The 14657-nt window shown below is 47.3% G+C and overlaps 1 protein-coding gene across 2 annotated transcripts in view; it reads right to left on the minus strand.

Annotated features, from left to right (window-relative positions):
• Positions 1-14377: 14377 nt before the first annotated feature.
• The window catches only part of LOC146205218 (HEAT repeat-containing protein 3), a 133409-nt gene continuing 133129 nt past the window's right edge, over positions 14378-14657 (minus strand). For both annotated transcript variants that reach the window (XM_084589927.1, XM_084589928.1), the window contains exon 15: positions 14378-14582. In XM_084589927.1, the coding sequence (XP_084446053.1) occupies positions 14454-14582 (129 nt within the window). In that variant the 3' untranslated portion in view covers positions 14378-14453. The remainder of the gene's footprint in view (positions 14583-14657) is intronic.

Here is a 14657-nt window from a genome sequence, read left to right on the forward strand (position 1 = left end):
GCTTTTATTTCAATTGTACCATGTGTTTCCACCATAGCACTTCTAAACAGCACTCACTGGCTCGAGGTGTAAGAGCTTATGCTTCTAACATAAATTAAACCTGCATGAAGAGGTGGCAAAATCGGAAACTGTTCACCACAACACGGTTACATATATATTTTATCTGTGCCCATTGTATTATGTCTGCAAAGACAGGTAGGTATGGCACAACCTAAAAAAAGTCACAAGGTGCAGACCTTCCTTTCGAGCAACTGCCACATCGAAGAATGGAGCGATGTGCTGACAATTGAGAGTTACTGACCAAGGTGTTGAAACAGTACCGGTCAATCTACCTTCAGTGCCTGGCATTCACAAAATCATTAAAACAGTCGAGTTTCAAGGTCAGGTGTGCATGGTGGCATTCAGAACATAGGTAAGTGCTTTTGCCTTGAAACAGTTTTGTCATGACATCTGGTTGATGTGAAACGAAGTGAAGTTTATTTGGGGTTTCTTTATAGCACAGTAAACAAGGTAAGTGCTGTAGCTTCTGAAAAGAGCGCACTCAGACGGCATAAGGATGCACACGAGGTGGGACGATTGACACAGGCGATTGTGTGTTTCTTCTAGTACCACATCGCTCTTCCCAAACTCCACACAGTGCGCTTCACCGCAATGCTTCATCACGTTGACTGTGCAGTGAAGCATCCTGAAAACTCAGCAGGGCTTTTTGCAAACAGGGACCTTCAAGATAGTGTACACAGAGCGAAGTGCTTTACGAAACGAAGAAAAAACATGTTCTCCCTCCGATTTCATCCCGAACACAGACAAACAACGTGCAGGTGCTCACCAGATAAAAGTACTGCGAACGATTTTTGGCAGTTTTTTCAGTCCCATTTAATCATTCAAACTTTTGGTAAATTTGGACATTTTTTTTTTTTTCTGGTGTCTTGAAGGCTGGATTAACAAGGGTATGTACTGTATTCAGAAGCGATGTGACTGCTCCAATATTTACAAACCTCTAGTAGAAATATGACACTCTGAGAGCTTCAGAATGGGTTTAGAAGTTGTAAACGCTTTGATGAGGAGCCACACAATGTATAGAAATAGCTAGGATAGAAAGCAGACCTCTGTATTTAGCCTTCCTGGACATAAGCAATGCATACATAAACAAAGAACTCCTGTGGAACATATACAGGGGTGGACAGCTGCTCCAATTGCTCCAAACTGATTGCTGCAATTTTTTATTATCAAATTTAGGTAAAAAAGTACACAAGCTCTTCTAATGCTCTTGCTTTAAAAACAAGCACATACTTCATCATCGAGCGTCTTTGCCAGTGACAAGCGTGTCAGGCCTATATCAGACAAAAGCATACTCTAATCGTTGTAGGGTGCTAAAGGTGCTAATCACTAGAAAACTTCCCAAAGGTGTGGGAAGGCCATACAGATTGCCATCTAATAGAACTGGAACTCTAGCACTGCTTAAACAAACAAATGAGGAGCTACTGGCAGGAGGCAATTAAGTAAAAAAGGTGAAGGAGGAAAACGCTACCCTTTGGTACCACCTATCCTGCACTACTGTCCATTGCTTGGGATTTTATCAGCACAGGCGTAGGATCGAAGAACATGCACAAGACTGTGTAAATGTGTCCATCCAGCCTATCAAGTCAAAATAGACAAAAGCTTTAGATCAAACTTTGTGTTCGGTTATGAAGTACATTAGCAAGCATTCCGTTAGCTGCAAGTCTTCCGAAATGTTGCTTAGGTCAGCCTGTGTTTTAAACATCGTACATGTTTTGGCCTTTTGTTGTGTCAGAGGTGCGTGCATAGTCTGCAAAAGCACTCAACGTTGCATAAAGGGAATAAAAAGAGAAATTTTGTATGTCAGGAATAGAAAACTGAAATTATCAAAGGTGTTTCACTGTAGAAACATGCTCCAAAACTCTTGTTTGATTGCTCCAAAGCTGCTCTAAAATGCTCGAGCCTGCTTTCACCCCTGCATATATATTAAAAGATGAAGGCATCGGTAGGAAATATACAGAGGTAATGTAATTACATGGGAAGGGATAACAAGTATGACAACTTCATATGATGAATATTAAAGAAGGCTACAAGGAAGTAATCTAGGTATTAACATGTCTGATTAGCCAGAAAGGTCTTAGAGCAGTAGCTCCCGGTTTAATGTATGCAGACGATGTACTGTTAGCAGGTAGAGTCTGGCTAACTCTTGCAGAGATGAAGAGAGTAGGTTTCAGTTTTAGCGCAGTTAAGTCTGATCTGATGGTTTTCAACAATTCAACTGATCAGGCACTTAGAAGGCTATGAAATACTGAGAATGGCAGAATGCAAATATCACTGAGCATGAGTAAATGAAAGGCTGAATATGGAAAAGCAGTCTGTTAGGGCAAAAAGGCAAAGAGATGCGATAATGAAACATGGTGCATTGTAGCGATACAAGTACTGGTATGAGGTGTTGGGGGGGGTATGCAGAAACGAATAATAATGCCAGGGATTACTTTCAGGAATGCAGTTTTGTGTCTAAAGGCAGAGGTACAGTCAAGATTAGAAATAAATGAGCTGTTGGAAAGTTGGCACTAGGTGCCCACGGCAACCACAAACGAGGCAGTACAGTGGATATGGGCTGGGCATCTTTCAAAGCATAGCAACTTCAGAGTTGAGCATTATGTGAAGAATGTTTGAGAAATTTAAATTGGAAAATAACAGAGAAAGCATTGACTCACAACGGCAGAAAAGGACTAGGATGGTTGGTTTGGTTTGTGGGGTTAACGTCCTAAAGAGACTCTGGCTATGAGAGACGCCGTAGTAGTGGACTCCGGAAATTTCCACCACCTGGGGCTCTTTTAACGTGCACTGACATCGCGCAGCACACAGGCACCTTGCTTTTTGCCTCCATCGAAAAGCGGCTGCTGAGGCTGGGATTCGATCCTGCATCCTTGGGAACAGTAGTCTAGCGCCATAACCACTGCGCCACCCCGGCGGTGCTAAAGGACTAGGAAGCTAACCAGTATATATATATGTATATATATATATATATATATATATATATATATATATATATATATATATATATATATATATATATATATATTACAGGACAAAATAATACAAACTATATTGCAATTGGAAAAGACATATTAAAAAGGAATCTTCGCTAACTCTGGAGGCAGTAAGCCAGATCAGTGTGCCTTATTAATGCACAGTTACAAAAAGAAATTTAATCGAGAAGGTTACACATATGCAGTGTGTGGTAAACTTGTGGAAACAAATGAATATCTTGTACACGAATGTGACTGTATCCATCCGGATGTGGATGCAGGCATAGTCACCCTCCCAGAGGCCCTTGGAAACGTTTAGAGATTACAATGGTCAGATGAATATATTTGTGCTGGAGGTTAGCAATAAGAAATCGAAAGATTAGTGGCTCGAACACACACAGGTGGCATGAGGTTAGGAGGGCAGGATTAAAAATGTATATGAAGAAAATGGTGAATTTGTGGACCAATATGTAGCACTACTAAAGAAATATATAAAGAAATCCTAGCTTGATGGCAACTGCCACCTCTGTGTTTCAAGGGAGATGCTTTTACATTTCATCCGTCCATCCGTTAATCCCTTCCTGTTTTTAAGATATGTCTCCAGCTTTAAAAATGAACTCTATCATGTTATACTTGGGAGTTATAGCCTTTGTTCTACCGCCTTAACTGCAGCTCAACCGATGAAAGTCTAGATATCGCTGTAGCCACTTGGTTTTTTTAGCTAAATGTGTGTTCTGCCAAGTGGAAGCACTGGGTGCAAGATGCTTGTAAGAGGCATTTCAAATTGCATCCTTAACAAAGTAAAGCCAGTGTATAGTGACCTCTTTTGAGAAGCATTTAACCAAGTTCCGGCATCAAAAAACCCAGAATGCAAATGTTTTAATAGAATGATTTTGGAGCAAACTTATAGGTGTCCATAGCGCTTTCCTCATTTTTTTGTTCCAACTCTATATGGTGCTATATGCCACTTCAATTATAGAAACACAACCAAAATCCCAAGTAAGGCCGCAGTTGAACTTTGCTACCTTGCAAACTACATAAACAGGAATCGCTGGCATGTATAAAATGCAAGGCCATCAGTTTACTGGTAGTGACAAACGAATTTGAACAAAAAAAAAAGGGGGTGAGCTGCAACACAAGTGAAAGGCAAACTCGTGAAAGATATTGACCCAGCTACAAGGCTGGTGGGTTTCATCACTGTAAAACTTGCATACAGGCCAGTAAGATAATTGCAATTTTTTACTCAAACATTTTTTTTGCTTCTCGTTAAGCAAGCATTACTTTTTAAAATATGAGAATATTTAAATCGAACTTTATGCTCTTTCTTTACTCAAGGGATGCAGTGAACTTCAACATTTGAAAATTGTGGGTCAAACGATGATAGTTGACTGCACAGGTTGCTCATGCATCTGTAAATTATGCTGCAGGTAAGTGGTATGACAATTGATCTTATTTTCTGATCAAATAACACAACTGAACAACCTTTGAAACTGCCCCTCGCACGACAAATTTAGAAAGAACAAATTTTAAGGTCAAAAGTTAAAAGAAAAGAAAGGTGGTGACATACTTTAAACATAAGCACTTGTTCAGAAAGTAAAACTGGGCAGTTAAGCATTCATTTCGTTTATTTATAAATGCTGCTGGTTTGTTTGTGGAGTTTACTGACCCAAAGCCACCCGGGCTATGACATACAGTAGTAGAAGGGGGTCCAAAAATTTCGACCACCTGGTGCACAGGTGCTTTGCTTTCTCCATCCATTGAAAAGCAGCTGCAGTGACCAGGATTGAGCCCATGTCCTTGGTATCAGCAGCTGAGTGTCCTAATCACTAATCTACTGCAGCAGGGCGCACACTCTGCTGTCTCTCATTAGAAACACCAGGCATAGATGGCACAGTATTTGAATACAGTTGGCCTACTTATAACAAATTGAATGGTCACACAGATTCTGTTTGTTGTATCTGAAGATCAAGGTAAGTGGATTTGTTCTATTTCAGTAAAAAAAAATGCCAAGTTTGACAACAGTGGTGCTTATGCTGCTAAACCGAATGTGGAGCGAAAGCTTTGGCTGCAGGCGACTGAGCGTTGCATCGAACACAACCAGCGTTCAATGAAACGCTGGTTGTGTTTGATCAAAGTTCACTGGTGTTCTATGCAGAACCTAATTTCCTGCTACACTCGGTCAGCTCTCTGCAACGGTGCGTGCATAGACAGTGCAGAAACTGCCCTTCTCCTCTCCGTTCCGGCGTGTCCTCTCTGTGCCAAGCACCACATACTCGAAGTCCCTGGGCAACCCAAGAACGGTTTGCACATGCGCAGTGAGTCTGCATAACGAGGCAGGTAACAAGTCGGCACGGTGTCGAACACGGCGCACCTGTGGCGAAAACCAGCCTTGGCGCATGCGCACTGCCGCTCTTTTTCAGGCATCGAAAAATGCGCGAAGGGTAGCATAGTGTAGCTTCTGCTACAAAAGCCGACTGTGGACATGTTTTTTCAAAGCAGCCGCTACTAAGCCCCTTTCTAAGCTCTCCATCTTGATCATATTATGCTCCTGTCAGAGACACTAAGGGGGCCAGCAGCATCTGGTGCTAGGTCACCATCCATCTTTTCAATTCTTGACAAGGAAGCAGCGGCAAAACTACTACAGCAAATGTGTGCACAGGATGTACTTGCATGTCTGCACTGCCTCCACATGGCAGCAAAGCTGAACGTGGAGATGCAACTCGTCTTGGCCAGGTGGTACCCGCATGGCATACCTTACTAGTATTGATAGATGAGAGTGGTTGATCACCGTCCGTGTGTAGCAGTTTTCACCGCTGCCCCCTTTCTCATGCTTACCGTTTTGCTTCCGCATTTAAAGCATTGCCTAACCGGGCTATATGCACACACCGATTGACCTTATAGTCAAGTTTTATGAGAGGGTCGACTCTTTTTCTTTAAGAAAGGGAGATATGCAGAACTCTCAATGCTGGAAGTGTGCGTATTTCAACTTTAGTGGCAAGCCTCTGGGTTTCCCCATCAGTTTTAATTTGTGTGGCCACTGTTGTTCATTTGATCTGAGACACAGTAACATAGCACTAATACATATTTTGACAGTAGCTCCACCCTCGTTCATAATAAGCGAGCATTCACTACAACTGCGGCCATTTTAAGCGGCCTTGACTGTACGACAGTGTCGGATAACATGGTTAGGCAGTTTTCTGAAAACTATTCAAGCAGTTCCATATTTCCAGTTTATTATACAGTACAATCTCATTACAAGAGACACTCTGTTATAAGAGAAATGAAAATAGTTTGGTTGGTTTTCCTGTTTGCCATGTTAACAACATTGAATAAAAGAGACACTCTGTTACTAAGGGCAACTTCTTCACTATTTAGAAGAGGCACAATTAACCCAGGTGCACTCATGCAATGCAGCTGACTCATACGAACTGGTATGTGTGGCAGTTTAGATTTACTTATCTAAATTCTGTTCCATATCAGTGTCCTGTTTTGACACAATATATCAGGAACCAAGAAGGAGTGCCTCCTCTTGACTAGGAAGTCAAAATGTCCCCATTGTTTCAGCCAGTGTCATCACATTCCTGTGCGATTGAAAGAAGGACATTTTGATTTCCCTGTCAAGAGGAGGCACTCCTTCTTGGTTCCTGACATAATGCAACAAAACACAACACTGATATGAAACAAAATTTAGATAAGGAAATCGAAACTGCCACACATACGAGTTGGTAAGAATTTTCGGGGCCCTTGAGTGTCTCTTGTAACGAGGTTTTACTGTATCAAATAAAAGTTAAGGCTAGCACAAAAGTAATTATATTCAGTGTCTAAGACTAAATCACTTGTGCTGTAGGAGTGCTCAGTGAGATATTAAGTAGTATAGTGGTTTATTTAAAAAAATGTGAAAGGAAAAGCAACATTTTGAGTACCTGAGCTGCAGCAGGTGAAAATAAAAACGAGAGAGAGGATAGCACAGTGATGTAGTACTGAAACATCCATTTCTGTCATGAGGCTTTCGTCTGTGTTTTTTTTTTTGTTTTTTTTTTTTCAAAAATACGCTAGCCATGGCTTCAGTCCCTGGAGCAGCTGCAGGGCCGAAAAGTGGTGCTGCTGTGTCGAGTGATCACTGCAAAAGAGCACTGTGAAACGACAGCCTTCGCCCTAACTCTCGCACTGTCGTGTAACACACCTCATGAACTCTGAGTGGTGTTCGTCTGTTTCGTTGTTGGCACTCGCTGGATGTAGATCAGCTTCTGTGCACACCGCGCGAGGCGCTTGCCATGTACCTAGAGTTTGCTTCATATGTATGTTGTGATGAAAGCTTGGATTAAAATTTTTGGAACGCTAGCTCTGCCCACTGCGAAAGTTGCTCACCATTCCACCCGTAACAGTCACCTTCAGCCTAGCCTTAATGTGAAACTTCTTTCAAGACATAGCAACACAAGTGTTATATTTGACAAAAGCTACACGATATAATACTACCACTGCCGCGCGAGTGTCAGTACTACATATGCACAGATCACCCTGATGACGACAAATGGCGCCACGTGCCAGTAAAATGGGAGTGAATTCGGCACGCAGGGGCCAGACTGTGAATACACGGCTGATGGCGCGCCGTAGCGGTGAGCGGTAGCGCTAAACTAAAATTCTCTAGCCACAAGTGTTATATCGATGGATACAGTCAAACCTCGATATTGTCACGACTGAAGTCACAGGGAGCCGTGAAGATACACGTAGCCGAGGACCAGAGAATGAGGTCGGCTTGTCGTTCCGATCACAGAGTCTAGCCCCAGCGCGCCGCTCGTGCCAACAACAACCGCTTCGTCGTCGTCGGCGCCAAACATGGCCGTCGCGCGGCGCTAGGCACGTGGCATTATTCTCCCCTGTGAAAGAAAACATCGTCCCGATGAAAAGGTGAGAGGAGAAAAAAAATTAGGCGTGAGGTGAACTGTACAATAACGCAAGGTTTCACTTGCAGGAAGCGCTCAGTCACGCGAAAAGTATGGCTTTAAGCGCACCACATGCACAATTTCAGGCCGCTGGTGTCGAACACTGACGGTCACAATTCCATCTGGAATGACTTCGTAATTAACGCTGTTTAAGCGGCCGAAATAGCGGTGGAGTAGTTTCTCGCTCAAGCCTTTGTGGCGCACGGGGTCCACACCCACACTTGGTCCCCTGGTTCGTAGTGGACTTCCCTGTGTCGGAGGTTATAGTGTCGAGCATCGGTGGCATGCTGCTCCTTGATGTGCAAGCGGGCCAGCTGACGGGCTTGCTCGGCCTGTTCTGTGCAATGGGCGGCATCGGGTTCGACCGCTTCTTCCCCGCACGGGAGCATCGCGTCCAACATCGTGCGGGCCTCTCTGCCATATACGAGACGGAACGGCGTAAACTTCGTGGTTTCCTGCGGCGCCGTATTGTAGGCGAAGGTGACATACGGCAGGATCTCGTCCCACATTTTATGTTCGACGTCGATGTACATTGAGATCATGTCTGCCAAAGTTTTGTTTAGTCGTTCCGTTAATCCATTTGTCTGAGGGTGATACGCTGTTGTTGTGCGATGCTCGGTATGGCTGAGAGTTAAGGTGTCCCGCAGTAGCCGAGCTGTAAACGCCTTTCCTCGGTCAGTAATGATGGTCGACGGTGCACCGTGTTTGAGCACAATGTCGTTCATAAAGAATCGAGCAACTTCGCCGGCAGTACCTCGGGCAAGGGCCTTCGTTTCAGCGTAGCGTGTTAAGTAGTCTGTGGCGACTACGATCTACTTGTGTCCGTTCGAGGATAAAGGAAATGGGCCTAAAAGGTCCATGCCCACTTGCTCGAAGGGTGTGAGGGGTGGTTCAATAGATTGTAACATACCGGATGGCTTGAGCGTGGGTTTTTTTCGCCGCTGGCATTGTCGACAAGTCTGTACGTAACATCTAATGCTTGGAGAAAGATGTGGCCAGTAATAGTTCTGCCGGACTCGGTTTAGGGTGCGTGTAAAGCCAAGATGTCCTGAAGTTGGTTCGTCGTGGCAGGCCAGGAGGATTTCGTGCCTTAGATCAGCCGGTATGACTAGCAGGTATGTTTTGCACTCGACGTAGAATTCTTCTTATAAAGCACCCCATTGCGGAGGCAATACGACGACGACCCCCGAGCAAGATACCGGGGTATTGTAGGATGCCCACCTTCAAGATGGTCAATAATCAGTCGCAGCTCGTCGTCGGCACGCTGTTTGGAGGCGAGATCGGACGTAGTGACTGCTCCGAGGAACCTATCGTCGTCGGTGGCATCTGACGGAGGGCCGACGGGCGCGCGGGACAGGCTATCAGCATCGGTGTGCTTCCAGCCAGACTTATAAATAACATCGAAATCGAACTCCTGCAGGCGCAATGCCCAACGTGCTAAGCGGCCACAAGGATCCTTTAAGTTTTTCAGCCAACACAACGAGTGATGGTCAGTGATGACACGAAACGGTCGGCCATAAAGGTACGGGCGGAACTTGGCAGCGGCCCATACTACCGCCAAACATTCTTTTTCAGTGGTGGAATAGTTACACTCAGCACGCGAAAGTACACGGCTGGCGTAGACAATTACTTTCTCGACCCCGTCTTGGTGCTGAACTAGAACGGCACCAAGGCCGACACTGCTCGCATCCATGTGTAACTCTGTGTCGGCATCATCGTCGAAATGTGCCAGGATCGGGGGTGACTGGAGCCGGCGTCGTAACTCGTCGAAAGCCATCTGCTGCTCGGCGCCCCAGGAAAATGATGCGTCATCTCGAGTCCGGAGAGTCAGAGGGCCAAAAAAAAAGGAGTCAAAAACCGTCTGACTGCTTTTTTGTGGGCGGGGACGGGAAAGGCAGCAAGTTTCTCAGGGTCAGCTCGGATGCCATCAGCACTCGCGATGTTCCCAAGAAACTTCAATTCGGTGAACCCGAAGTGGCACTTTTGAGGCTTGAGAGAAAGGTTGGCAGATCGGACGGCTTCGAGAACAGTTCAAAGGCGGCGCAGGTGTTCCGTGAACGTCGGTGAAAAAATTATCACGTCGTCGAGATAAACAAGGCATGTCTGCCACTTTAGATCTGTGAGCACAGTGTCCATCATCTGCTGGAAGGTGGCAGGAGCACAGCAGAGCCCGAATGGGAGGACGCGGAATTCATAGAGCCCATCTGGTGTTACGAAGGCAGTTTTTTCACGGTCCCTCTCATCAACTTCAATTTGTCGATAACCACTCCTGAGGTCAATGGAGGAGATGTACTTGGCTCGGTGAAGTCGGTCGAGAGAGTCGTCAATCCGTGGCAGCGGATAGACGTCCTTCTTTGTCATACTGTTAAGTTTCCGATAGTCAACGCAGAAATGAAGTGTTCCGTCTTTCTTTTTAATGAGGACTACAGGCGACGACCATGGGCTGCTTGAAGGTTGAATAACGCCATAGGCGAGCATCTCCTTGACTTGCTGTTGGATAGCGTCTCTCTCCCGAAGAGACACACGATAGGGCTGCTGATGGATGGGTCGAGTGCCTTCATGCGTGATAATCCGGTGTTTAATGACCGACGTTTGCTGCACTTTAGATGAAGACGTGAAGCACACACGAAACTCCAGCAATAAATCTTGGAGTTGCCTCTTTTCAACGGAGGAAAGGCTAGAATTGATGTCGACAGCGTGTACGGCATCATCCGGTTCAGTGCTAGGCGTAGCTTCCTCTGAAGCAAAACATTCGGAGACTTCGTGCAGATGGTCGACGTAAGCAATGACAGTGCCACGGAACAGATGTCGATGTTCATTGGAGAAATTGGTTACAAGCACCTCCGTCTCTCTTCCACGAAGGAAACAAAGACCTCTTGCCACAGAAACTCCCAAGGCGAGTGAGAGGGAGACATTAGGCTCAACAACCCGGAGGCCGTGATGTGGCTCGTCACAAGTAACTCTGGCGAGGATGCTGGCGCGTGGTGGCACTGTGAGGCTATCATCGGCGACTCGCAGCGTGGAGTGGGACCCGCGGTACTCATGCTTTTCAGTGGCCAGTTTGGCGGAAAACGTCACCAAGCAGTTCGGTAGATCTATAGTGGCACCGTGCTCATGAAGGAAGCCGATGCCAAGAATAACATCACGAGAGCATTCGCGTAGAACAAGAAAAGTCGCAACAAATGTGCAGCCTCGCACCGTAACCCGGGCTCTACACATACCCAGTGGTGCAACCGCATGTCCGCCTGCCGTCCGTATGTCTGGTCCGTTCCATGGCGTCATCACCTTTTTCAGTGTCCTTGTAAGCCGCCCACTAAGGATAGAATAATCGGCTCCCGTATCAACTAAAGCGCTGACCTCCTTCGTGTCGACGATAACAGGGATGTCCAGGGAGGCCCGGCCAAGACCAGGCAGGGCCTGTCGACGTCGGTTCGAAGTGAAGTGAGCGGTGTGGCGGCGGAAGCTGGGCGGCAGTTGGGTGGTCGGCGTCGGGGCAATTTAAGCGACACGGCGGTGATAACTGGTCGGCGATGCGGACGACGTCGGGGCGATTCGAGCGGTGCGGCGGTGGAAGCTTTACGGCGAATTGGTGTGCGGCGGCCTCGCCCCCAAAGGTCGCCGGAGCTAGTTTTCCCGATGAGGGCTTGAGGAACCATGGCGTCCAGCGGTATACCGTGGCCCAGAGGGCGAAAAGCGACGAGGCGAAGGCGAGCGCGATTCGCGACGAGGAGAATGTGGCAGACTACGCTGGCGGTTGACGTACTCGGCGATGTCCTGAGGCCGCTGACCAGGCCGTGGACGAGGGCTGTCGGGGGAAAATCCTCTAAAGGCCCATCTGACGATAAGGGCACTGCCAGTAGAGGTGACCTGCCTCGCCACAGTGGTAGCACAGAGGGCGGTTATCTGGAGCACGCCAGAGATCAGTCTTCCGGGGCACCTGGCGCCGATCTGCCCAAAGGGGCAGCGGTTCCGCAGCGTGTACAGCGACCTGTGGCGGCGTGTAAGGCGGAGGGGTAGGTAGCAGGGCTGGGCGGCGTGTGACATCAGCATAAGTCATCCACTGGGTGAGGCCCGGGGGTGGTGGTGGAACGACTGTACTTGTCGGTGGCGTGAGTGCATTCTGGACCTCCTCACGGATGATGCTGGCCAGGGAAGCCGCGCCAGGAGTAAATGATCCATGAAGTTGCTGGAGCTCCTCGCGAACCACGGTGCGAATGAGGTCGCGAAGGGAGCTCATATCTGCCCAGGGATTGTAGTCGATTCGGTCAGACTGCGGTAGTGTGGAGATGGAATTCAGCGGCCGAGCGTACTGGCTGCATTGCTGCTGTAGCAGTTTCTCCATGATCACAGCTTCAGCCAGAAACGCCGCGACGGTGGTCGGCGGGTTCCGCACGAGGCCGGAAAAAACCTGTTCTTTGATGCCGTGCATCAGGTGCCGCACCTTCTTCTCCTCACTCATGGACGGGTCGGCGCGATGGCAAAGGCGCATGACGCCTTCAACGTACATTGCAACCCCTTCGTTCTGACGCTGAACTCGAGAGGTCAGGGCACGCTCGGCATTCTCTCGGTGGTCACTGTTGGCGTACGTACCGAGGAGCTGGCTTCGGAAGGCCGGCCACGTAGAGAATGTGGCCTCGCAGTTCTCTAACCATGTCCGAGCAGCGTCTTCAAGGCTGAAGTAGACGTTCCGCATTTTTGCAGCGTCATCCCAGCCGTTAAATGTCGCGACCCTTTCGTAGTGAGCTAGCCAGTCCTCGGCGTCTTCAAACTGCTCACCGTGAAATGGTTTAGGGGTACAAGGGGTCTGAAGGATGAGACAGGACGAAGGGGTGGAAGGGACAGTCATGGTACGGGCAGGCGGTGTCGTTGCCACAGCTAGGGTCTCTTCGTCAAGAGCGAAGGCCTCGGGGGGCAAGCCTCGGAGCCGTCGGCTGGTACGATGAACAGGAGTGGTCACGAGAGGCGGCCGTGTAGGATCGTCCGCAGGAGAAGGGATCATCGATGGCACCTCCACCAGTGTCACGACTGAAGTCACAGGGAGCCGTGAAGATACACGTAGCCGAGGACCAGAGAATGAGGTCGGCTTCGTTCCGATCACAGAGTCCAGCCCCAGCGCGCCGCTCGTGCCAACAACAACCGCTTCGTCGTCGTCAGCGCCAAACACTGCTGTCGCGCGGCGCTAGGCACGTGGCAATATAACGAACACGCATATAACAAATTATTGAATATATCGAACTCTTCCTAAATATTTTTGTCAAACACACGTATTTTTAACTTCCCATAGCGAATGCGTTTTGGCATAAAACGGATATTACGAACTTCGCGACGCAGGAGGCAGGCTTCGTTGCACTACATGTGTGTTGTGCAGCGCAGCAAACATTCAGGACCCCCTCGCAGGCGTCGACAGCGCCACAGATGCCACGATGGCATTGAAAATTGACAATCAAAAAACTTTCTATGGCCTCCGAATTGGTTTTTGCGTCTTTCGCGTTTTTTGGTTTTAGTGTTAGCAGCGGCTTGGCCGTTGTAGCGTTCGGCAGAGGTTGCTTCGGTCATGTTGAGTGTGGTGCGCGGGTGACCGTAGTACTGTGATGGCGGTGAACGTGAAAAAAAGAGCAGCACTGACGTTTAAGACCAAGCTCAAGATAAAATCAGGGCCTTCAAGGCAGTTTACAAGAGGAGACTGATTGACACTTTTCTCGTGAAGCAGGACTTGATCGACTTGCTGGGAGCATTAAAACGGCATGGGACAGCTTGAAAGGCGAAACGATTGCCAACTGCTTTTGGCACGCAGGTTTTGTTCCAGCAGAGGCTCGTGCATCAAATGACGATGGGGACGATCCCGACGAAGCAGAAGCAGAGCTCCGCGAGCTCGATGAGCCTGGAACGATTTTTCGTGTTTTGTTGGTGACATGCCCACAACAATGACTGTAGTGGACTTTGTAGGCGGCGACATCTGTACTGACGAACGTCGAAATCGCTGTGAAAGTTTCTGAACATCCCGCAGACGATGAGAACAGTCCGACTTCACGAGAAGCGCTTGCTGCATTGGATTTGCAGCGCCGCCACTGCAGTGCTATTGAGAACAGTGGGTTTGCCCTTGTTGAGTGTTTGCAAACTATGGAACGGAGCGTGATACGGAACGCGATCAACACAAAAAAGCAGGCCGCGATAACGCAGTTCATATCGTTCACTTTTCATATCGTTCAAGCAAATTTATATTTTAATGAACCATGCATGAATGCTGCAAGAAGATGGCAAAGAAGTTTTGAATTGTGACATAAGCAATACAATGGTGCCAGTTCAGTTGTAAAATTGCCTTGTAAGAGAAGCCTGTACAATGAAGAATGCAAAACTAACTTTCACATCTGCATATCTAAATCCATAAGCCAAAGTCTGCAGTTCAAGAAAGTAGAAGCTTTTATTGCACAGCAAGCCATAAAAATGGTTTTGCTCTGGTATCTTCACACAATTACTACTAGCCAATGTCACCTCCACAGCTGTTCAAAGGTCTTTGTGCTTTGTACTCAATAAATCTGACCAGATTTGTTTTGATTGTGGCAATCACTGGGTAATGATGTACCAATGTCTTCTTTGCTTCATTCACCTAGAAAGCAAACCAGGGAGTCATTAGCTTTCATGCACAGTAAAAATATGAGTGCAAAATAACCAGCGTCACAAG

Source organism: Amblyomma maculatum, chromosome 1, assembly GCF_055883805.1.
Source record: "Amblyomma maculatum isolate TAMU_Amacu chromosome 1, ASM5588380v1, whole genome shotgun sequence".
Taxonomy (NCBI): domain Eukaryota; kingdom Metazoa; phylum Arthropoda; class Arachnida; order Ixodida; family Ixodidae; genus Amblyomma; species Amblyomma maculatum.